Here is a 25,892-nt window from a genome sequence, read left to right as displayed (position 1 = left end):
GACCAGGATATTTAACGTGAACATACATTAGGGCCAGAGCAGATTGGTGAATCATGCAAATAATTTCTAGATGTTAACAAACACTGTGGGGTGCATTGAGGTACACCAAAACAAAACAGATCGGTAAACTTCAGCCAATAGAAGTTTCTTCAGTGTTGGTGGGAGACACCACCCATTTGTTTTCTTGGAACAATGGGAGATGTTTGACCTTGTTGAATTAAACTTTATTCCTCTTTGCTCTTGGAATGTCAGGTTGATTTTATCTGACATGCAAAAAATTGCACTGGCTTGATTTGTCATACAGGACCTGACAGAGGCAGCTCAAAGCAGGGCTTATGTTTATGGGTTTATGACAGAACTGTTTTGTGAAATAGGCTACAGTGATGACATTAAGACATCTAAATTCTGGCTTTAAGTACCGTATGTCGTGAAAGAGACTAGACTCTACATAGTACACGGTCTCTTTTGTGTCTTCTTCATTTTCCCTTTTTCTCTACTTTGGGATTAGTAAATTGGCTTAAAGTGTTAGACTGTTTAGGTTTGTATTTTATTTGCTACTTTTTCATCTTATTGGCCCACTTTTGGTCAGGTATCAGTGTCAGGGGCCTGTAAAAACAATCTAGCTGTGTTGTGCGTCTTGAGCAAGTTCAAAAAGAACTGCTTGTTTGCTGCAATTCCCTTTAGTTTTCTTATCTTGGCGTTATGAGGCTAAATTGGATTTAGTGAGTCAGTGGTAATCTGTTAAGTTAAATGATGCTCCATCCACCACAAGGGAAGAAAAGGGAAAGGAGCCCGATGAGGAGGTGGGCACTCAGTTCTTAACCAGAAGCTGTCTGGCTCTCATATGGGATGGGGGCGGGTGTGAGGAAAAGTGGGGGGTTTGGTGGCAAGAGAGATAGGGTGGTGGGGGGCAGGGAGGAGGCAAGTTGCCCTGTTGTGTAGGAGGAGGTAGACGAAGCACAGATGAAAAGGCATAGGGGAAACTGGCTGAGCCGAGGAGGCATCAATACGGGGCTAAGTGGCAGCAGAACCTCACCTCAGGGGAGTGCTAGTTGGTGCTGAGAGCCAGAATCGGGGATTAAATGTTCAGGACACAGGCTTAATCTTAGTGTTAACGTTACGTAAGGCCTAAGGTGTTGCCCCAGCGGGTGTTGACATTGAGAGTTTCAGCTCTGCTTAGCGAGCTGCACGAGGAACTAGAGGGAGGAGGTGGAGGCCAGGAGGCAGGGATCACGGAGGTAATGCCTCCCTTGTTTGGAGTGATGCCCAGGCTGGGTAATGTTGAGTACAAAGACTTGGGAGGGGATGATGCTGTCAGCCTGTGATTGAGGTACTCCGGCTTGATTGATATCCTTGTCTGGCTGTCTTGTGCCAAGCGCCTTAGTGCTGGCTTGTAATCCTAGTTTGTCTGACAACATCCTTTTTTGTTGAGTACCAGAGGGCAGCTCTTTGTTTTCCTGTCTATGGATGGGTGTGTTTGCGCAGAGCAATGCTAAGATGTTTTGGATAGCCTCTTTAGAGCTGCCACAGTATTATTTAGGATCTTAGTTTTATTGTTATAATGGTTCGGTTTGATCGTTGTGTTAGCTGACGAACGCAGCATTTCAATACTTCCATGGGTGGGTGTATTCCAGATCTCTAAAAGTTTTTTTCTTTTTTGTCTATCATTTCTTTATTCTTTAGACTCCATTGTCCCTCATTGTATTCGTTTTTCATGTAATGGCACTTTTTGGTTGACTGATCTGTAAAATATGAAAAAATTATGGTGATAGTGTTTCTTTAGAAGCAAAAATTATTGCCATGATCTGACTTATTTAAAACAGAAGAGAAATAATAATTGCTTTTCTGTTTAAGCACACATACATATATTTTGAGTAGGTTTAGTTTATATATATGTATATATATGGTGATGGCATGGAAGGTTTTCCGTCTTAAGGACATGAATCGTATCACCAAAGATAAAAAGTAAAATCCCAATGGAAACATTCAAAGAGCTGATCAGCAAATATAAGAAATGTTTGATTGCTTTTCCTCTGATTACTGAGAAGTATGTAATGTAACAGACACATTTGAGAATAGTTTAGTCTTTTGATAGATGGTTGTCTCTTTTCCTATCAAAAACATTGACGATTAAATAAAAATAATTTTATAATACATAAATACTTATTAAAAAATAAGTTTAAAAATGCAAAATGGCAAATATTAGATTATTAGTGTTTTTATAGTGTCCTTTCAACGTCTTTATTTTCTGTTGCATATGGAACAAAGTTTTGTGCTGTTGCCACAGGCCTTGGTCTGTCACTAAGAGCCAAAGTATCCCTGGTTGTCTCCATTACAAGCTTTCATTATCAATGTCCTACTCGCAAGCACAAAAAGGTCAAGTGCACAGCAGTGTCCTGCACTACAGCTAAGGGGTTTGGATCTTCCTTGTACTCCCTTGGGCATGTTACTCAATAAATACATGGATTCGGGTTAGGGGAGAGTAAAAAAAAGAAAGGAAGAAGAGCGCATTACAATGTTCGAATATATGTATGGGAGTATGCAAAAGGAGAGAATATGAGAGAGTGAGGAAAAAGAGCAAGGGTGTTTGAGAAAAGAGAGACAGAGAGTGATAGAGAGAGAGACTGAGACTGACATGTCTTTTGGTGAAGTGGTGTCGTCTTCCACATCAATGTCTGATGCTTGTGCTGCCAGGTGCCGGAAATGTGGTTCAGAAAGGAGAGAAGAGAGAAGAAGGGGAAAGTAGAGAAAAAAAGGCAGGGTAGATGGAAGATTTTTTTTTTCTTATGTGACGGCGCTGACAGCTCCCCTGCATTGCACTGAGCTTAAATAATGGGATGCTCATTTGCATAACGAGGGACGTTATCACCTCTACTGTCAAAAGAAAACACAACAACAGTTCTTCTGCTCCTCCCCGAGATAGATTGGGTTGGCCTACTTTAGCACTCCAGAGAGATGCTCTGGAGCTCGGGCTTAGCCAGGCTCATACAAGAGTGCACACACACGCCTACACGCCCGCACACACACACACACCCCTGCACACGGACAGCCGTTCAAAGTTTTTGGAGCGCGGTTCTCTTTTCCTCGTGGGTGCAGTCCTGCACATAAAGCTGCAGCGCTCCACCTGAGTGAGGGTTTCTACACCCTCAGCTGTTCACAAAAAAGTACAGTTTTTTACTATTAATCAGGTGGTGTCACTGACTTGCAGTTTCTCCAGCTGGATTAAGTGCAAGCAGGAGTTGCGCTTGATCCTAGTGCGACTTTCAGAGAAACATAGCATTTTTTCTTGTTCTTTTTGTGGCTTTGTTTTGCCAGAACGTGGCAAGACTCGGGCTCCGCTTTTACATCTGCCACTTATCCTGTAGCTCACATCTGCCTCTCTGGGAGATGTGATATGGACTGCAGATAGAGTAGTAAAAGTACATGGCTGGCAAGTTCCACTGTCAATATACAGTGCCGTTTCAAGGGAGAGACATAAAATGTGTTTCTCAGAGCCGAGGTAATGTAACAGTGTTGGTGATTAGAGCATTTAAGTTAGTGGCACATCCAAAACACTGTCAAAGAACGAGGCAAGATCCTGACAGCGCTGTCTTCTCTCATAGTGGGTGCCTCGGTAAAAAAAAAAAAAAAAAAAGGCAAAAACTGATTTGCATGATATCGACAGAGAAAAACACAGCATTTCTCACAACATTGTTGACAGATTCTTTGTCTTTCTTCACCCTCCCTTGTGGCTGCCGTGATGCTACTTTTATATATTTTTTCCCCTCTCACTATTTTGCCATATTTTATTTCATTTAATGCTTATTCTCTGCTTACCCCTCCCTCTCTGTCTTGCAGGTACAGATGCTGGAATCTTTGAGGTGATTGGAACAAATAGAAAGAAGAAAAAAGCTAGATAAGAGATAGCAGGAGTGCAAGAGTGAAGAGAAAGAAGAGCAAAAAGAAGAAAAGAGGAGAGACAGAGAGTGAGAGAAAGGAAGAAGAAAGCTTTGAGTTATTCAGAAAGAGAAGAAAAAGAAAGAGACGGGGACGATGGGGAGGAAAAAGATTCAGATCACGCGGATTATGGATGAACGCAACAGACAGGTAAGTCCCGAGGGGGTGGGAGGATGGATGAGTACGAGAATGGGGGAGAGAAAAGGCTGGAGGAGGGAGGAAGAAAGGAGAAACACCCTACACCCCCAATAGCCCTCAACAATGAAGGTCTTCTGGGAGTCTGGGCAATATGTGAACTGGGGAAAGGAAAGGTGCATGCAGGAAATCTACTTATTTAATGTCTTTCAGAAGTATCCATATTTCTTAAACTTTTACCTTTTCTTACATTGCAAACCAAAAACTTTAGTTTATTTCGTTAGGAATTTATGTGCTAGACCACCACAACCTGGAATGTAATTGTGAAGGTGAAGGAAGCGATCTCAACTGATTGTTTTTTAAGTTATTTTGAGAAAAGCTTTCAAACATAAGTGAACACATGCCATCATTAAGGCCAAGAAATACACTAGACTGGTCAAGGAAGTTCTGCAAGAAGAAAATGAAATACAGGATTGCAAATGTGAATTTCAAACATTTGGAATTTAGAGTAAAGGCATTGTAGCAATTAATGTGCAGTACTAAACAAAACATTTGAAAAAAGAGTGGCTTCTTTTTTATTTGCATACAAAAGCTACGTGTGGCAGAAAAATTTACATTTGGCATTAAGCAGAACATAAAAAGAGCCACTCTTTTTTCAAATAGTTCAAGTGACACACTGGAAAACAAATGCTGTAGCTCTATTTTTGTTTTGAATAGAATCATTACCAAGACGTAGAGCATTTAATATCAAACACTTTAAGCTAAACAACAGTGCTAATAAAGGACGTATTGACATAGAAAACACTTTGGAACAACAGCTGGCATCACTTGAGAGAGATATATAAAATGAGCTAATAGTGGACAGAGAGTTAGAAGTAGACACTATAGTCTGTGGCAGGAAATAGACAGAGACAGAGCTCTCACCCTGCCCTTGAGGCCCACAATCGATCACTTCCTGTGGCATGGCTGACCACTGACACTTTGTCAGCTTCCTGGCAGCTCCAATTGGATCCATACGCTGCTAAGGTGGCCTCTGGATCACAGGTCAAACACATACACAGACCCATTTCTGTCGCTGTTGAGGCATCTTTATGCTTGGGTTCATACAGGCATGCTCCCATGCTCAAAAATATCTTAAGAGATAGTTTGGATTGTTATAAGTCAGGTTTGAAGTTTTTATCAGAATTAGTTCCTTACCTGAAGTAAAAAGATGTTATTTTGCAATGAGTGTGCCAGGGAGCTATCTCACAATTAGTCATCAATTTAGCTTCCTGTAGCATTCTAAAACATCTCAAATTGAGACTATTTATATCTGTGGGGTAAAACTCAGTACTAGTGGCTATTCACTACCTATTCTTTCACAAGAGACCAATGTTAATATTGTCAATGTAGTTTAAGCTAAGAAATGTCCATGTCACTGCGCCTGCAACTTCAAGCTGAATCTTTGCTCTAAGTTTGTCAAGAGTGGAGTAAATGTTCACATTTTTCAGATCTAGCTTTTTGGAAATTATGCTTAATGACTCAGAACCAGTTTATCAGACAGACTTGACATACAGTGGCAGCCTGCAGCTTCACACATTGGAAGTTTAGCATTGCAACACATATTTTGTTCAGCGTAAAAAACAGCAAAAAACTAACAATGGTCTTTTGTGAATATAAAGACAGTTAATATGCTGTTACTAACACAGCTCCTTTTCATCTTAGCTGTTTAAAATTGCTAAAATAAGCTAAAACCTGTCTGGCTAGCCTTATCAGGCTAGCCAGACAGTGTTTTATTTGAGGTTGGATGTTGAACTGTTAGCGTTCCCAGTTGGAAAACCAGCAAGAACACCCCCAGAGGTTAGAATTCTGACTGGGAGAAGTTAAGGATCCGTCATAGCTGTCATACAGGTTAAACATATTTATAGTAGCAACTATTAGCATTTTTAAGCATTTTTGACATATTATATTTAAATTGGTGGCAGAAACAAATCAGACCATTTTATTTTCTAAAAGCTCATCACATTATGTCATCCATCACATTACTGGTAAAAATTTTACAAAATTTTGTTTAAATAAATAAATAAAACTGTCCCTTTAAGAGAAAACAAAAAAATCTAGGTAAATAAAGTTTGACTGGAAAAAAATTATATGTAAAAGCATTTGCTCTTATGCCAGTTTTCTGTTACTGACAGAGACAGGCAGGCGGACCAAGAGACAGCAAGAGCAAGGAGGAGGTCACAGGAATGTTACATGAGGACTATAACTATCGTGTTGCAGCACCCACTCTCCCTCAATGTTATCTCAGGCCCTCTCCCTCACCTCCGCCTTAGCCTATGCCTGCAAGCTGCACCAAGCTCTCTGACTCCTGAGGATAAGGAGGGAAAGAGGGAGACAGGAAGGACACCTGAGGGGAATCGATGCCTCAGATATCTTGGCTTTATTTACAGGGAGAGGAGGAAGGAGAAGGAAACTGAGCAGAGAGAAAAGGGTTCACGGAAAGGAAAATCAATAAATCGCTGCATTTTTCTTGTTTTGATCTTTAAAGCGATAATAATCATTAATAGCTGCTGCTTTATGGAAATAATAACTCCTCCTGACATGACTTCACCGAGTTATGTGGAAAGCACCACTCTCTTATTGAACCTGGAGCCTAAATATATGATGTCATTTTGTTTAGGGGAGGAGGACATCACAAGACTCAGACAGACACAGAAACTAAAATTTTCTTCCTTTACGAAAAAAAAAAAAAACAGAAGCTTTGCTTTTGCATATTTTCACTTCCTTTTTGAGGAAATGTCCCAAGTCTAAGCCAAATAAACACCAGATGACTGCTCTCTACCTCACATTCATAACATATTTCAGTTTTTGTGTGCCTAAAACATTTACTGTCCACTTAAAAGGATAGTTCAGAATTGTGAAGTGAGATTCTGTTAAAAGGTTACAAGCCAAAATATCTAACATTCAGTAGGTGACTCTCTTGACGTCTTCATTTAGTATAAGTCCAGATAAGTTTAGTATAAGTCCAGATAAGTTGGTCCCATTGACTGAAGCTAATGGCTAGCCCAAGAGTGGCCAAGGTCAAAGTGGACATAAAAGAACTCTAATTATGAAAAACATCATTGTGATTAAATGTAAGACATTTAACAATGCATTACCTTTTTTTTGGGAACTCTGATGAGAACCCAAAAAAATCAACAACCTCCTCAGCTCAAAGTCTGTGTCTCACTGCCCTGGGTATCATTGTACTATAGTGATGGATGCTAACACCACTGAAAATAAATGATCTGTTAGCAAAATAATCATTCAACACAAATTTACAGGTTGTCATGACACTGAAAAAACTAATGTGGATTTACCTTAAATGACAATAACAACAACAGTTATTTGGTCCAGTTAAGATATTAACTCTACATAACCTTTTAACAGAGCATCATTTAAAAAAATCTTTAGCTATCCCTCCAAACATATCAAAACTTATTTCACCTGCAATACACAAAAAAAACAACTTCAGTTATGAGAGAGAAAAAAATATGAGCTTTTAGCTTTAAAAAAAAGCTGCAAAATGGTGCTTCATGCCTTATTTTGAAATATACTGCAGTTCATCCTGGATTCTTACACACTCCATAACGCTACCGTCTTTGGAGTGGCACCACTCTGTGGAGCTGTCAGCGCTACCTTGCCACCTACAGAGCGGTGCTGCCTCTCCTTCCTTCCCCTCCTGCACTCCTCACAGTGGCAGGATCACACTGGGCACGGCGCCTGGCTCTCTCTGGGCGGCCACTTTGGACTGCCACCCCTGGGCCCCGAAACACTTCCCGAGAGCGGTGGCAGAAGGGCTAGGCCTCCCTGGTGTTGACTGGCTGCCCGGAGCTCCGGACAGTGGGCAGCAGTGTGTGAACCCTGGCTCCAAGCCGCCCGACCACTCATACCCTCTCCCAGCCTCGGGCACATGAAAGAGGCTCCTGTGTCATAAACTCATGGGCTGCAAACAGAGAGCAGACTCTCTTGATCTGCTCACACATAGGCAGGCAAATGCTCCTATGGTAAAAGATACAAGTACAGGTGTGGGTGCCCATACACATAGAGGTAGCTGATTATTCTATCACATGCATATTTTACATGCTACATTTACTGGCTTTGTGTACCCTGAATTCACAAACACACGCTTTCATTTACATGCAAACATCTACAACACATCTTTCTCTGTCTAGCCCGTCATGGGGATCAACTAATTTACTGCAATTGGCTCTAATTAGTGTTACCTCTCCAGCCAGTACACTCAGTGAGCTTAATTTAGGATGACTTGTTGGGGTGTGTGTGTGTGTGTGTGTGTGTGTGTCCTTGTGTGGGACATGTGGTCTCCAAAGGGAATGGAACCAGGGGCCAAAGGTTAAACATGGATCAGGTCATCAGCGACAGGAAGTAAAACAACTGGATTTCTCAGCTCCCTCAAAATAAGTCGCTCACACTTAGCTGTGGAGGAGAATAAAAAAAATAGAGTTTGTTTTCATGTCCTTCTGTGTCTGTTTTCCCCTTTTCTACTCTACTGCTCGCTAAGTGAACTGCAGCAGCAAAGACAAAGAAAGGGATCTTTTTGTTTCAGCCGGCAATGCATTCTTCCCTCCCAATCAACAGTGCTGGGGTGAGAAAACGTGTGAGAAAAATTAACAGCAGGAAAATAATGAGGCCCACAGGGTAACTCCTCACCCCTGAACTCCTCCTCTTCTAATTCCCTGTTTTCCACCTTCAGTCGTCTCCCTCTCCTACCATGGCGAGTGGCACTCCCTCGCTGTCATCTGCTCGCCACTACAGGATCTCACCTGAAAGATCGCGGCGTCTCTTTTATATTGTATGTCTGCAAATCATTTTTGCTTGTTTCATTCTTGCACGTTAATTACATTATCCACCATTACTGGGCGATTTTTATCTGGACGATACGGCTCTCCACCTCGGGCGCCATTGTGTCCAAGGCAGCCCACGTTGTTTCTCATTGTCATTTACAGTTAATAGGGAGTTTGGAATTGCTTCTGGGCTACAATGTAATCACCATAAGAAAATATGGCCATACATCGCAGCTGAAGGTAGCATCTGACTATCTGTGCTACGTTAAATCCTGACTGTGTTTGATCAGCTATTTCAATGTCCAAAATACTTAGGCTGGTGAAACCAGAATAATTTTGTACTAAACAGAAATTCTTTAAAATGTAGTTTAAGACATTATAATCATAGTTTTATTTTCCAAATGATAAAAAATTATGTTATTTTATTAATTTTTTTTATTAAGACAACTGCAAATTGAGTCAAACATAAAACTTCAATATTATTTTGAGAACATTTTTAAACATTTGTTACCAGCTTGGAATTGATACCCCTAACTGGAAAAAGCAAACAACTTCTTACTTAGTTCAAAACTGTTGTAAAAAATCTTTCATTGTCTTATTCTCGGTTTAGTGAACCTGAAGAGAGGTCTAACCCACATTGTTAAAAATAAAAATTTAACAGTGATATACAGTAAAATTGGCAGGACATTCATGAACTATAAAGTAATTTAAACTGTTGGTTGGATGTGAAGTTGCCATAAATCAGTGAAAACAGTAATTTGTACATTTTGCACGTAGGTTGTTTTCATGTTCACATTAGAAAAAAACATAAAGTTTACATCCTTTTTCCCCTTTGCTCTTCTGATCAAAAAAGCAGATTCATTAAATCTTCAGAGCACATGTTCATTGGAGACGTTTTAAAGATAATTTAACAATGGAAAGATTCTCATTTGTGTTGTCTAAAAGTTTAAATAAAAAACTTTTCCTCCATTTTTGTAGAAACTAAAAATTCAATCATTTTCTTTTCTCATTCAGTTTAATTCTTTTTTTTATTTGCTTAAATATTAAAAATGTAACTTTGTTGGATCAATAAAGCAGCTAATGCTTTAAGTGTGAAAGTCAACTTTAGGATTAATTTTTATTAGCTTGAACTAATTGAAGTAAAGTGAATAAAATGCAGAAGTGTCAGCTCTCCTACTCTGAAAGTTGACCTACCTCAGATAAACAGCAGCAAAGTTATTTCTGTCATTCCAACCACTAACTTGGACCCAGAGATGCAAATTCCACTTATTTTTAATCATTCTTTTGTAGCTGTAGTTTTCCAGCATAAACAAGAACATGTAGAGGGGCATAGCCAAGTAAACATCTTCGATGAAACCAAATTACCGGTTAAAACAATTAGAATGGGTGTGCAATTTAGGACCTCCAGCTTAAACTGGCTAAATTAATTTTTTATCATTTTCTCTGGTCAACAGGTGGACTCTTCTTTCCATTTTAGATACTGAATCAAACACTCTTAGGAGGCTACTGCCCTCAGTTCATATGGTACAAAGAAATCACACACCAGGATGATAAGTCTGGTTTTGAAGAGAAAAAGGAGCATAGAATATATTAGAGGTGGGACAAAGCCTCTTTTGTCATAATGCCTCTCTTAACAGCTTCTCTGGCTGTGATGCAAAGTTCAGGCCAAGGTCCCCGACTCCTCTTATTCCTTTTGCGTAAGCCCCTGGCTTCCTGCTCTACTGTGACAATAGGATAAGTGTTTGTCTTGAGACAAATTCTTCATAGGTGACTGACATTTCTTTGTTTGTGTGTGTGTGAGAGAGTTTGTTTTGTGTGTCTGTCTTCATATGGCCCTGTTTGGTTTATTAACCAGCAGTTTTTGGGTGCCTGTCTATCCACTCCTCCTCTTCCTTCACCTCCTCCTCCCCCAGGGAAGAAGGCAGGAGGTGGGAAGCAGAAGCGAAGCCATTGTGAAGGGGAAGCCACTGGCCTCTTCCTGTTATGAGAGGAAATGCATACAAATGTGCTTCCTGTGCATCCACCCCCACTTTTTCTCTCTCTCTCCTTGTCCCTCCTGTCTTTTTCTCACTCTTTTGTGGTGCAGAATCAGAATATATCCCTCCTTTTCTCTAATTCTTTTAAGTCTTCCTGAAAAAAGTGACCTGGTCAGTAAGATAAAACAGGGCACTTTTCATCACTAAATATTATTAGATCGGTTGGTCCATGTCTATTCTGACAATATCTCTTAATAATTATAGATGTAATAAAAAAATAATTGGAAAAAAAAAATAGCATAAGCGGGAGGTGACAGCAGGTAAAGGTAACATGGTTCAATGATTACCAAGTCGTGTTTGTGAGTCTGTGTGTGTGTGAATGAATTTGCGTGGGCATGTGTGTTAAACTGCATATGTCGCAATCTCCCCTGGGAAGATAGCTGAGGAGGAGGATATGGGTGAACAAATAAATTGTGTACTTCTTTAAAGTTGTGCAAAGTTATTTCCACCGTATATTGCGGATCAGTTTTGAAATGTGAGAGGATTAGATATACAAATACACAAAATAGGAGTATTTTATGTTTAAAAAATCTCTGATTAGTACTTGTACATACAAAAATACATATTTAAATGTTCCATTAAAGCCTTTCTTTTATGAGCCATTTACTCAAAACTAAACTGTAAAAAGCTTTGATAACTTGTAATGTTTTGTGTATGTGACGAAAGGTACCACGGCCCAGTTGCCAGTGTGCTATGAACAGAAACAATTAGGTTTACACTCACACTTATACCCGTCCAGTTTCCCACCACCCAAAGCACTGTCATATCAGACTCCGCGATGATAATAAAGTGTTGTGTCTAATAGTATTGATGAGCCGAGGACAAAAGGTTGTGACCACGTAAGGGTGGTTTCCATCTGGGAATGTTTTTTTTTAATTTTGTCATCTTGGTTTATTATTATTTCTCTCACTGAAAACATGTCAAATAACAGTAAATATAAAGTGCACCTACCTCTGTATGTCTCTACCAGCTGCTGAAAAAACAGGTCAGAGCAACAGTTTACAGCAGCTGCTTCGGGTACTGATGTGTTCTTGAATTTGCAAATAAAAGATTTCTCACATGGAAACCAAAAAGGTCACATCAGGCCACACATGTGGGAAAGTGTTCTCAAGCCATGACAGCAAAGATCAGAACATAAAAACTCTGTTGATGAGATTCATCACAAATTAGCACATCCCACATTAAGTATTTAACCAACCACTCGTCATCTCAGCAACATTCATATACATGCCAACTAGCTTTATTTTTAAATTGTGTGTTGGAATCAGACCACTGTGCACCGTGTGTGTTTACGAATGTGTGCGGATGGGTTTTTTGTTATATGTGTGTGTTGGAGGTAGCAGGTTGTATGTGTCAGGTTGAGATATGTGGGTGTGGTGTGATATTTGTGTGGCTGTTATTGTTTGGTCAGTTTAGGCTTTTCATTATCACACTCATTCTCTTCCCGCGGCGCTGTTAAAGTCAGCGAACGTGTGAATTATGATATGTGGGAAAAGCATGCATGCCGTTCTGCATTCAAGATTCGAGACTCAAACCAATTTGATTTGATTCTTCCCGTCTTTTAGCTGTTAAAATGACATGATGATAAGTGAGAGGTTTAAAATATGTTTTCCACAAAAGTTTTGTACAACTACTGATGAGAACAGCCAGGTGGCATTTAAAAATTTGCTCTTTCCCTACAAGAAAACAAAATGTCACTTTATGCCTGCACTTATTTATGAAGCTAGGTTCATCTGATTTTTAACCTTAAACTTAATGAGATTTATAAAACATTTTAAACTATATTTGATCAACTTAATTACTTTCGACAATAGATAATGTACCTTTCTTTGCACAGAAGTATAAGCAACTTAAATGAACCCAACTTAAAGTGCAACAGGACACTATACTATCTTAGCAACTAAACTTTAACAAAAAACAAAAAAAAAACTGTCAAACAATCTGAAGTTAAAAATTTTACTATTTGCATTAAGTTAGCTGCCAAGAGCTCTATAAAATTTGCTTTGTCTCTTTCAATATTACCTTTCTTTAATTATATTTTTCTTTGTTTGCATTGTGCAAAGTAAAGAGATACTTTAATGTGACAAAAGTGTAAATATAGTATATGAAGTTTAAGCATTCAGTCACAAAAAAACCTAACTTTAATGGAATTATTTTATTTTATTTTTTAAAGCTTCTAAAATCTACCTATGTATTTTTTGTATTTTTGTAATAACTAACTAATGTTTGTATACCCAAAGGTTATACAAAAATCCCACTTTAATCAAAAACTAGCTTTAGCTTAGTTTGACTTGACACAACTGGATACAAAATCTTTCAATAAAAATACATCTCTGAGGATGTTTGCCCAGGTAGATTTTTGCTGAGACATTATAACAACCCTAGCTTTCTCCCTTTCTGTTTTGATATGCCATGTTGATCATTCATCACATAGCATGTTCTCTTTGCAGTTCAGTTTAATCATGTGCAAAAAAGATAGAGAAATGTTCTGTTTTATATAAGTAGTTTGCTGTGAACTTTGTAAAAAATTAATCGCAAGATTTAACAACATCCCTTAGCACTATCAGTTCAGCTAAACATGCTCCAAAAATAACGTGAAGACTGTATCTGGATTGAGCATGAACATGGATCCATGAGACATTAAGAATCACTTGCTTAACTGTTGCTCAGGTTGCTTTTTAAACCCGCGTCTCCAGAATCATGTCGATGAATAAATTGCCAGCCATAGTACGAGCAGTGTAAGCAAGCATGTCAATTTTGTTTTGAGACTAGGTCCTCACGGCCTTTCGGATTGTGCGACATGCCAGCTTTTGAAGCTTTAATGGCGCCAGTAGAGTAAGTGACAGAGTGAACAGTTGATAATGGAGCTATGATAGCAGATAGTTGTGTCCTACATCTGCCCCTTGTATTAAAACACCAGTGGAAGACAACACTTTACATGCCATGTACCCCAACAGCCTGTTTTGACCTTATGTTCTGCAAGACTTGTCGTCTTATTGACGCGCTCATGCACAGTTTGCAATGCAATTCAGTCCCTGCAAGGCTTCCAGGCCCCTCTGGGGGAGTTTAGGTTTCAGCTGTGGATGATACAAGTTATAGTGGATATGACAATTAATCACATTGTCTGAAGTTGTGTGTTAATCTAAAGCCATGAGAATAAGGTTTGTGTTTTTCACATTTCGTTATGACTGTAAATGTCAGCATGGTATTTAGAGCACAGGGGAGCATTTTCTCCTCGTGTCGTCACTGAATCTAACGAGTGTTCTGAGGTACGTGACCTGACGCTGCTCACACAAGTTTGTCAAGAGCTGGCACCCTCTCTGAGTCTGCGGTTTCAACCTGTTGCCTGACAGCTTTCTCAGCATGATGCTTTGGCATCTCGGGGACAACCTTAGAGGCAAAGGGGGGTCCAGAAATATCAAGATTATACCCACTCTTAGTGGAAAGAAAGAACGAGAGAAAGAAAGAGGGAAGGAAAGGAAAACAGGATGGAGTGAGAGGAAGATTTTGATATTGAGTTTCCGTTGTGCTTCTTGGGAGATATTATTTCAGGAAATTCAAAATTGTCGATATCTTTTCAAGCATGTCTCATTTTACAGTTATAAAGACAAACTGTAAACAGTGGCTGTTTATGGCGGAGATTTACAGCAAACAGAGACCTTTTCTTTAAAGGCTTGAAAGGGTCTTTATGCTCACAGTGATAGGCTCTTTATTGTATTCAGAGCATGTATTCATTCACTGTTTATTTTGTATTTTTTGGCCCACTTAAATGTCAGAAGAGAATAGGCAAACACGCAGTTAATCAACAAACTCAGATGGTTAGTAACCAGCTGGGCATGGCTCTGGCAGCATTTTCCTCACTGTAGAAAAAGCTTTGTCAAGACGGATCTCCAGTGTAATTAATACACACACGGTCGCATAGGAAAATAAAAAAGAAATTCCAATAACAACAAGCAGTGTTGCTCAGGGAAGCTGGCAGTGGCATTTTTTTCCTCCTCCCCGTACCACTAAAGAGCTTGCACACATGGTTTGGAAAAGAAAGCAGGTGCAGCTCACTGGAATTAACTCACTTTCACTGCTCTAGTTTTGATCCAAACAATAGGAGGAATAGAGGCTGTTCTATTTTCACAATGTGGCCACTTTGTATGCCTTTGTAGCAAAGGCTACTAATCTTAAGGGCTCACACAGACATACACAGATGTGGCTGCATACCCACATAAAGAGACAGAGACAGGAGGAGGGGGAGGCTGTGTTGCATGAGACAATTCTTGTTGTTTATCTTGAGTAGATTACCACTTTTGCAGCATATGCAAACGTCTTTAAGCAGACAATATTTTTCTCAATAGCAAACTCATTCTATCAGTCTAGCTAGTTGTCTCATACAGCAACCTGCACAAGTGTTTGCCATTGAAGAGTTTAGTATTTTATCATGTTTCAACCAGACCCTTCAATTTTCTTTATTAGAATTGTATCTGAAAGATGAATACAGGGTACTGTGAAGGAAAAAATATATAGTTTTAAAACTTTTTACATCAAAATTTTTTATCTACAAATGTTCTACGAGCCGACAGTTATCAGATGTATAAATCCAAAATATCCAAAAAGATCCTAGTTTTGATCTTCTTTGAAACATTTAGTTGCTGTAAAAACTCGAATTATGATTTAATTAAGTACAAAAATAAAAAATATAAACCAATATTTGATGTAAGGGCAAATGTAATTAAAAATATATGTATATTTTATTATTTTTTCATTATTATTGTTATGATTTAAAATTGTATATGACCTTATTGTTATTTGACTCCTTACATCTATCTTTCTTACTGGTCATGATGACAGGTGAGGCACTGCCTTACCTGACTGCACGTCCCTACTGTTATAAAATAAAACCTGTTTTAATGCAATGTTTCATCCATCATTCAAATAAAGAAAGTGACACTTGAGAGTGACCAACAAAAGTCAATGTCAACAGAAGAACACAAGTAGTCCTGTTTACAATTTGCCATAAGTCCTGTAGGTGAGGCAACATGTGAGAGTAGGTGCTCTGGTCAGAGAAGACCAAACTTCATCTTGAAAAATGCAACATTCTGATCTCTCTGTGTATGTAATTTGCAAAGGTGAATGAGCAATACAATTTAGTTTGTAAATTGGAAAAAGTTGTAGAAATCTATCCCGATACAATTTTAGCTGTAATTGTAGAACTCTTGCAAAATACATTTTCAGGTTTTTATTTATGAAAAGAAAATAAATAAAAACTCCAGCTTCTGTTTCATTTTTCTTCCACTTTGCTTTGGTCTGTCACAAAAGAATTAAACATATGCCAATGTGAAACAATGGAATTAATACTTTGACAAGGCATTAAAAGAATTTGTCCACTGTGATGCATCAATAACGCATTGAATAAAATAGTTAGAAAAGGTTCTTTTTTCTCTTTCTACCAGACACTTAATTTGTTGGCGATGGAAACTTTAACTCGCCGTATGTTCCACAATAGACCTCTGTGATCTTTGATGTACAAGCAATAAGTGATCGTCTTTACCGTTATCTGACTGAGACAGAGTATTTTCAGTTCCTCCTTTTTTTTCTTTTTTTCCTGGTATGGTGGATGGACTGTTACAGTCAGGGTATGTTGAACCCTCAGCAGACTTCACTTTGGCTTTAGTGGTGCTTCCCTTAGAGCGATAGTTTTTAAAGAAGAGATGTTCTAATGTCATTTTTCAGTGTCACTTCCTTTTTACAGCAGGATTGGTACATGATCTGTGATTTTTTTTTCTATGTAAATAAAGAAGCTAAATACATTTGAGTGTAATTTCTTTCATTGCAAGATTTTTTACTTTTTCTGTCTGCATTTCTTTAAATCTTCGCATCTTCTCGGCTTGAATCGGCTTTCTTTTAATCTTGCTAATTTTGTTTTCCCTCTTCTCTCTCACCCAGGTGACATTTACAAAGCGAAAGTTTGGCCTGATGAAGAAGGCATATGAGCTGAGCGTGCTGTGTGACTGCGAGATTGCCCTGATCATCTTCAACAGCACTAACAAGCTGTTCCAGTATGCCAGCACAGACATGGACAAGGTCCTCCTTAAATACACTGAGTACAACGAGCCCCACGAGAGCAGAACCAACTCTGATATTGTGGAGGTATGTTACAAGAAAAACACATACACATACACCCATACACACATATACACGCGCACCCCAGCACATTCCCTGACATGCAAGCTCACACAAACACACAAGCAGACAGATGGTAACTGCGCTTGTGACTCATTCAGCAACCCTTACTTCTCTCTTTTAGACTTCACACCTAACAGAGTGCAAGAAATAATTGCTCCCATAGCTTGTTGGTCTTCCCCAAGGGGCTTGGTAGCAATATCAATCATTTTTTTCAGAAAAAGCATTTTAAGCTCTGCAATATGTCATTAATTTCAAGAAAATATTTTTCTTTAAATGGCCTCTTCTAGCTGTTTAAGCTTCCCTGCAAACAAGAGGTTGTCTGTTATTGATCTGGACTTCTCAGCCTGTCCCCTGTGGTGTATAATCACTGCACCCTGCCCTTGGTGTCTTGTCAGCATTGATGTGCCTCTAAGAGGAGGATGTTGATCTGACTTCTTCTGGACACTTGTCACCGAAGTGGCTCAAAGCAACGTTAAACAGAACTGTTGGCCCAGGCACTAGAACGCAGGTGGATCAAGCAGGAAATGACATTGTCAGCCTCCTGAAGATTTAACGTGAATCTGTTATGCAACAACTGCTTCCGGAGCTCCATCAGATCTGGTGGGCAAAATACCTGAATTAATACACACAGAGTTTATCTCCTTCTGCCCTTTGCCCTGTCTGCTAATTTACCCTTGCAGTGCTATGATCTAAATGAGTAGGGATATAAAGTCATCTTTTCAATGCAAAGTTAAAGACAGTTACAGACATGGACAATTTTATTTAATTTTTTTGTTATCCAAGCTAAATTTTGACTTTTGTTAAATTAATTTTATGAATCCTGATTTTTCCCTTGTGGTGGAGGAATTTTGGAAGCTATGTGGCTGTTTTTTATTAATAATATATAGCAGGATAATGCTATGTTCATAATTCATGTGCAGCACATGCATACTTATCTAAATCTGTTTTTTTGAAGACAAGCACTTAAAAAACACAGTACACATCAAAGGGAACATAGATATTCGTGATTTGTAATGAATGAATATCACACATGGTCCAGTGGCTCAATCCAGATGGCTATGTGATCAAAAAGCATGGGACATATTTTTCTTCTCATATAGCTGCTGCTAGGCTTATTGCCCAGTTAGTAAGTGACAGACTAGTTGTTTGCTGTTACAGATAGCACTCCAGATACGAAAATAAACCAGTTTACATATGTAGATAAAAGTACTTTGGCACTGAAGATTTTTGGTCTTATGCTAATACCATTCTTCCTGTAATCAGGCATTGTCATGTTTAAAGTCTAAAACCAGCATAAACAAACATGTTGCATTACAGCGAAACTTCAAAAATGGTTACTGATTTCAGTAGTGCATTGTTCCATAGCCATTTCCATTTGGTAGAGTCAAATGTCAAGAGTGTTGATGCAGTTCCTACATTAAGCACTCAACATATGACTAACCTCAATGATGAAAACAAAGGGAATGAACGCGGTGCATTATCATGGACTGTACTGAAAAGCATGACAATTTATTCGCTTTTGCAGGACATGCTTTATTACTTGCCTATAATTCATACTAGCAAGCTCTTTTGAAATTTTAATCTGCTTAGGGCTTTATGCATTCTATAAATCACACTAATCAATTTAGGATATACTTTTAAAAAGCTAGAGTCCATTTGAGCAGTAGTGTTTTTAATGCACCCAGCTCTTCGATGCCGGTGTAGTCGGTGTATAAAGCTGCCCCTGCTGAACCCATGAACAGAGCTGTCACATGTTTCAGCAAGTGCTTGTGACGAGAGTTCTTTGTAGCTCTTTCCTCAACTGTGTCTCCATTAGGGAGCACCGGATGGCTAACGTGTAAACAGCCGTGTCAGGGGAAAGACGCTAAAGAGCCTAGTGGGGGAGAGCGCTACGGAGCACTACCTACAATTTGATCCCCAGAGGACTGTGTGCTTTTTGAGCAACTCACTGCGGGAGAAATCGATCTGAAGAGGCCTCCAGGCTGAGCTGCGGTGAGCTAAAGGGATTGGCCACAGGGCAGACACTAGCACGTTTATTGTGGTTAGGAGGGGGGAGGGTCTGAGCAAGGGTCAAGATTTTTCCCTGGAAGCTGTTTGTGATGCTGTTTAGCAACGTCACAGATGTGGGAACGTGGGAGGCTTGTTGAGCAGACTTCCTGTTGAGATGAACGGACGATGAGGAGGAGTTCAAGAACAAAATGAAGAGCTGGATTCAGAGCTGTAGATTAACTAACGTTCCCTCATAAGAATATGTGTTATTTCTTACGTGGAACTGCACAAGCTCTTGTCTTCAGCAGCATGCTGAACTGCATGCATCATTCTCCCTGTATTACCGCTGTGCCTGAAGTTGTAGTGGGAGGAGAGGCAGAGGTAGGGGAACGGAGCTCACAGTGTGGGCGGCTGGCATAGAGACCTGCTACATTAGCAATAAAGCTCTATGTAATTAGCATGTCTTTGGTTGATAATTAGCGTTGTTGAGAGAGTGGCACTAAGAACGTTGCACTGCCTCTCTAGCAACAGCATGTTTACAAGAGGCTCGAGGGCTGATCTCTCTTCCTCCTTTTATTCTTTTTCTTTTGAGTTCAGTTTTCTATTGACCATACAGCTTCTCTAGGTGTGTTTTTATTACTTTATTCTAAGGGTCAACACATATATATATATATATATGTCAAATATATATATGTTTGAAACCAATGGTGGGTTTAGAATATAAGAAAAAAAAATAGGACAAACTATCTTGCTGACTCATTTTCAAAACATTTTCATCTTGAAGAACACTTATATAGTTGTATGTGGAAGCAACAACTAGCTAACCATAGAACAATTGTGAGTTTTAAAATTGGACGTATTGCTCGCCACAAAGGTTATTTTTTTGATGGGAGTGTCTTTCATATTTAAACAGACAAAAAAGTCCATATTACCATATTATGATACACTGTTTGCAAACTCAGTAAAAAATTGCATGTCTTAGTTTTCTCAAAGCTTAAAGAGGCGTTATCGTTTATGTTCTAGGCACAGGGCCATTTTATCGCACAATCAAGTAACTATGTTACTTTCAGATGTCATAAAAATGTTGTATATATCAAACATAACTTAAAAGAAATTTGACTTCGCAATCCGATGCCTTGAAATTGGCCTGTATCTCTTTAAGAAGCTCCTGTTCTTTCCAACACTTTTTTCCAATATGACATTTACAACCACTCCTAGGAGCGTTGGACTGAGAAGTAGTTTGTATGATACTCTCAGCAGTTGCACAGTTCCAAGAGTTGTTTGCTAATTGCTACTGACACTAGTTTGGAGGAGCTGAGTGGGCGAGTTGTGGGAGAGGGGCGCTCTTTAAGGCCCCTCCCTCAGCTGTAAACTGCATCTATTTCTGTGGAAATAGGTGGCACTATGTATGATCAAGTATAAATGATAAATGAAAGAATCAAAGCAATACTTAAGGTATGTTTTTGATGAGAGAATAACATTATAACATGATGCAAAGCTCCCTTTAAAATATGGTTGTTTGGAGAAAGAGGGGAGCACCTTGGATGCAACTCTGGCATTGCCGATTCTCCATGGAAATTAGAAAGGAAGTCACAAATAAAAAAAAACAGTTTAAAATGTTTTTCTGAAATTTTAAACAAACTGAGATGTATAGTTTAATAACTCTGTTTGATCTTCTCTTTTTTACCATGCTATTCTAACTCCCTGATACTCCTCTTGTGACTGTACTAAACTTTTCAATGTACAGCTATCACGCCTTGGCTAAACAAGAGGGGAGGTCCTCTTAATTAACAATAAGTGTTCAAAGAGACACCTGAGCTCATCTCGACTCTCACAACTTGATAAAAGCAAACACAGACACTGATCCATCATCTCTGGATGTCGGCGGAGGGTTCAAGTGTGTCCTGCTGGCAGGTCCACGTCTCACTCTGAGTCTGGCTGCAGATGAAACAGATATACACATAGATAGATTTCCCATACTTCGCCAGACTGGCTTCCTGGACATGTGAAGAGCATTAGAGCTGTACTTGGAAAAGATGAGATAAAAGTGCCATTTCTCTTTTTTTAGTCTTATGCTGTTCACACTTAAGAACAATCACTCTTCCCATCGTTATTGGTGATTTATTTTTCTGGGGGAGAAGGGGATGTTTGGGAGGGGATGGGGAGTAATTGCCACAGCACATTGACAGAGTCCTTTCTGTTTCCTCTACTGATGATAGCTCCCATAGCCCAAACCAAAGCAGAGTTGGCTGGATCATGCTGAGATTGAAAAACCACCAAATCTAACAACTCTGATGGGCTTTGCCAAATCCCTGCACCACAATGTGCTTGTCCTTCCTACTGCTGAAACAAAGAATGCAGGTTTGTGATGCAACTAAAGGGTTAGTTCCTGTTGTGGTAAATGGGGCCATGTGTCCTCTATGCTGGGAAAACAACCTCAATGGATGTAATGCTGGTATCAGTTGTATTCAGCTGTACAGTGTGAGCCATTGTCCTCTTAGTGTGTTGGAGATCGTGTATTTGACTGCATGTTTGCTACATGGATACCTTGCGCTGAGTGCTGTGGTGACCTCCAACAGAACCTGCACACGCCTGTATCTGTGCTGAAGTATCACATGGAGCAGCACATGGAGCTTGGAACTTAGGTGACCTGCCTGCCAGAGGAGGGCCACTGGCCAATCCCATTCCCAGCAGATTAACCTAATCTGAAAGTTCAGATCACCCTGTAATCTTAAACAGCAGCAGCACGAATTGACTCCCACACCCTAACCTCAGCTTTTTTCCCCCACATTTCTTCTGCCTACATTTTCTCTAAGAAGGAACTACTGAGTAAGGGATGGAAACGGAAAGGGACAGAGGGATAGATGAGTGCTAGAAGAGAAGGAGGGAGGGAAAGAGGGATGGAGGGAGAAAGGCTGGTAATTATTTCCAAAGGTCATTCTGTTAATGACTACCTGCTTGGCTAATGAGATTCAGCAAAGCTCCCTCACCATGTTTCACCCTGCGTATGTTTCACCCGTGTACCAAGACGTGTGAGAAGCACAGGTGTGATTTCATCCCAGTGACAGTCCATCGGAGAAGGGGGAAGAGTGTGAGGAAGGGGGCGGTGCTGTGGGGGAGTGCAAATGAAGAAACATAAAGAGAAAGCCCATCAAGCCAGGTATTTCTAGGCGACAGCGCATCTACACCAGCTCAGTTCACATTGCAACAGGCGGTGGTTTTTTAACGCTTTCAAAATAGTACAAAGTCTCATTTGGATCGACTTGGTAACCTCAAAAATGCCTTTTTTGTTAATTCTGTCCCCTTTTCTCTATTTTCTCATAAAATTCCTGCAAGTCAACACGACATGTGATCTCCTCATCTGAGCTGCCAGTGTGCTCGTGTTCTGCCGCACTCTTGTGAAAATATTTTCCAGCGTGTATGCTATTCTGTGTGCTTATTTAGTTTCTAAACAGCGTGGAGAACATTAGCCTTGGGGAGTTTTCTGTGTTGATCGGCTTCACTGAATGGCTGCTTCTCATGGCTCTCAAAGACTGTATAATTACTTGGACTTGAATGTAATTTATCCTCCATTACTTTTACATGTGTCAGCATCCAAGAGAAACAGCGGGGGTCATATCATATCTTCAGTCCTTTTCAGTTGTCCACTGTAATTTTGTGTGCAGCCATTCTGCGGTTTCAGAATAGGGCACATGTGGCGTAACATGGGGCGGAGGTGAGGGGTGTGGTTGTCCCGGCATTCACAGTGCCTCAGTGTTTACTAGCAATCGACAACACGGCTTGTTTTTGCTGGTGAGACGAGGATTAAGAGCTGAAGCTACTTTGATGAACTAAGTAAATTAACCTTGTGGCATTGGCAAGCTAAGAGTATCGGCGTTTGCTAAAAACAAAGATTTGGATGGCAGATTTTGCACATGGCATCACAGAGTGATTAAAAGAAGGGGCAGATAGTCACTAACTGCTGGATCAAGTTGAATTCATTGTAATTACGATTCTAAACACATTGGAACTAAGAAAATAGCTCTTAAACTTTTTTGCAAATTAAAATCTGATGTGTATTGTAGATTTGTAGTCAGCCATACTGAGTCAGTAGCTTGTTAAACAACCTTTCGCTTTAAGTATGTGCACATTTTATGAGGTAACCCAGTACCATGCACACCTAAAGAGTGACATTTTCCATTCACCTTTGCAAAATAACTCAAAAGTTAATAAGGCTGAATGTGTAAACATAACATCTCAAGTTCTGCCACAGGTTCGCAATTGGTGGGGGGAGTTGCAGTTGTTCCATACTTCATTTTTCAAATGAGAAATTGAACAATACCTGGAATATTGCATTACACTCTACCCTTTCTTGAAGTTTCTGCAAACAGAAGTGTTTGTGATTGGAACATGACAAAATGTGGTGAAGATTGAGGTTCACTTTTTCAACACTCTCTAAGGTACTGACATTTATCCAAGTTACCCCAAAGCTAAAATACACCACAAACTAAATGTTATGAGATTTCACTTTTAAGAACACAATGTGGAGGTATTGAGTTGCACAACGCTCTCTGTTCCAGCTCATTTCAACTTTTAAATAGACTCTTTAAATGGAGATTTATTTGCTCCCCTATAAGTATGCTTCACAGTCACAGAACTGACAACACAAATTGATATGACCACAAAACGTACCACCCCCAGAACAGCGGCACTTTATTTGAAGTATTCTCCTTCTAATAAACGTTAAAAAAGTGGAAGCGGTCTAAAAATAGAATGTGATGAAGCTAAATATAGCTGTCTGTGTTTTGTCAGGAAGGGATAGAAGAATAGAACTTGGGTTGCTTTCAATCTCTCCCTCTCTCTGTCGCTCTCTCTCTTTCTTTTTAATTGCCCCCTCCTTGTGTTTTAGGCTGGGTAGGTTGGGGGTGTTTAGGCAGAGGAGTGAGTAAGCAAAGTGTGAGGGTATTCATCCAGCCCTCTGTCTCAGCGTCTTTCTCCCTCTCACTTCCCCCTTCACTTTTCAAAGATCAACAGAGAAGATTTGCCCCTCGGCTACTGCATCCAGAAGGCCCTTGGTATGAGACCTTGCGGTGCCTTGAAACATTTGATCCCCTGAATAAATAAGTCTATTATTTGTCTCCAATGTTGCCCTCTCCCTCTCTCTCGTGGTCTCTCTCTCTCCCATACTTCACCAAAGAGACTGTCCCTGACTGGTTATTTTCAAAAGTCTTCTTGTTACAGAGAAGATTCATTTGTAGAATGTTATTTCAACTTCGTCAGTACGTTCAAGCATTTGTTAAGATAAAAGTGACAAAAACGAAGGCGTCGGCGTCAGACGTTTACTGAGTTCCTGTTTTATTGCCTGTACGCCTTTTCTGACTACAGAAAAGTTAAACAAGATGTTAGATAATATGTGTGACCTACAGGCTCAGCACTTTTTTCCACATCAGATGCCCGCTGACCAGAAAAGCAGAACCTCAGTCAAGAAATTATACCACTTGGATCTCTGTGAGAGGTGTTTTTTAGGGTCAATACCAAAGCGGAAGTCTGAGGTACTCACACAACAACAAAAAGGAGGTTTTAAAAATAGACTGTTTGAAATGTGCCAATATGTGGTCCCTGTGGTGAGGCAGCAGCGCAAAAGGCAGGCCACTTCTGAGGCCACGCTGCCAAAAAGGCAAGGCTTTTCCACTGCACAGCCTAAAACAATTCACGCCAGTCATTAAGATGAAATGATGCCCTGTGCTTTGAAACTATTTATGGAAAAAAATTTTAGAATAATGAAGATCTATTTTTAAAGATGGCATTCCCTGCCCTGCCTGGAGTACCCTCCCACCCCTTCCCCTTTTCTCTCCCCTCTTGAGTGTGGAAACTCAAGGTCACGGTATAGAGGTCAGCAGGCCGGTCATTGTTACTCGAGGCCCCCCTCCAGCTCCCTTTTCCTGCTATGTTGCCACGCGATAAGAGACGGAGAGACAAAAGACGCTAAGTGAAGATTAGTGATGCTGGAGGGGACCACAAAGTAGGAACACAGAGCAGCTCGAACGTGACTTGAGATCTTCATCCGAAGACAGCTGAAGTTACTCGGCTACACTGTCACTACATATCACTTTTGAGTCTGTAATTTAGAGCTGTATTGATATGATTGTATCACATCTGGAGTAGCATCTCTGACATAAACTGCTCATATCCCATTACTACCTATACAAAGTATGTAAATCTACACTTGAGAGGAAAACACACAGTTTTACCCTTGGCCGATCAATTTTCTGCTTTTCATCAGAAGCTCTTATAGATTTGTTCTCATTTGAATAGAGAAGTATTTTACAGCTGGAGTGTAGATGAGGATGAAAGATGGCCAGGCTAAGGGTGAACACACAAGTGCCCTCTTTATGCAGTTCCACTGAGCTGGCATTGTGTGTCATAATGTCTATCTGGCTAATTATACAGTGTAGTGACAAGTCTGAATGACCACTTTGTTCCTGAAGCTGGGATGCTGCTGCAGCAAACAGTGTTGGATTCTGACATGTGCTAAGTGTGTGTGTCTTCCATATGGGAAACACTGCACCATCTGGTATTCTGCTGTGTACTGGCTAGCTAAAATTGTGTGTGTGTGTGTTTGAGTGTGCTCATCTTAGTATCAGTTTTAGCATAGACATAGTTTGAGGAAATGTGAATAACCGTTCACTTCCCTCACCTCTACAAACATTTTACTTATTACTTTCTTCACTCCATTTTTAGGACAGTCTAGGAGTCCTCTCTACAGACAGAAAGAACATACACTCTGTTGTTAATTACTAGAAATATCAAAACTTTGCTC

The 25,892-nt window shown here is 39.8% G+C and overlaps 1 protein-coding gene across 7 annotated transcripts in view; it reads left to right on the top strand.

Annotated features, from left to right (window-relative positions):
- Nucleotides 1-25,892, top strand: part of mef2c (myocyte enhancer factor 2C) — an 82,564-nt gene that overhangs the window by 32,932 nt on the left and 23,740 nt on the right. For all 7 annotated transcript variants that reach the window (XM_023343748.1, XM_023343747.1, XM_023343745.1 and 4 more), the window contains 2 exons: nucleotides 3,838-4,086; nucleotides 16,865-17,068. In XM_023343748.1, coding sequence (XP_023199516.1) covers nucleotides 4,033-4,086; nucleotides 16,865-17,068 — 258 coding nt within the window. In that variant the 5' untranslated portion in view covers nucleotides 3,838-4,032. The remainder of the gene's footprint in view (nucleotides 1-3,837; nucleotides 4,087-16,864; nucleotides 17,069-25,892) is intronic.

Source organism: Xiphophorus maculatus, chromosome 12 (assembly GCF_002775205.1).
Source record: "Xiphophorus maculatus strain JP 163 A chromosome 12, X_maculatus-5.0-male, whole genome shotgun sequence".
NCBI lineage: Eukaryota > Metazoa > Chordata > Actinopteri > Cyprinodontiformes > Poeciliidae > Xiphophorus > Xiphophorus maculatus.
This window is presented reverse-complemented; position numbering and strand designations above follow the sequence as displayed.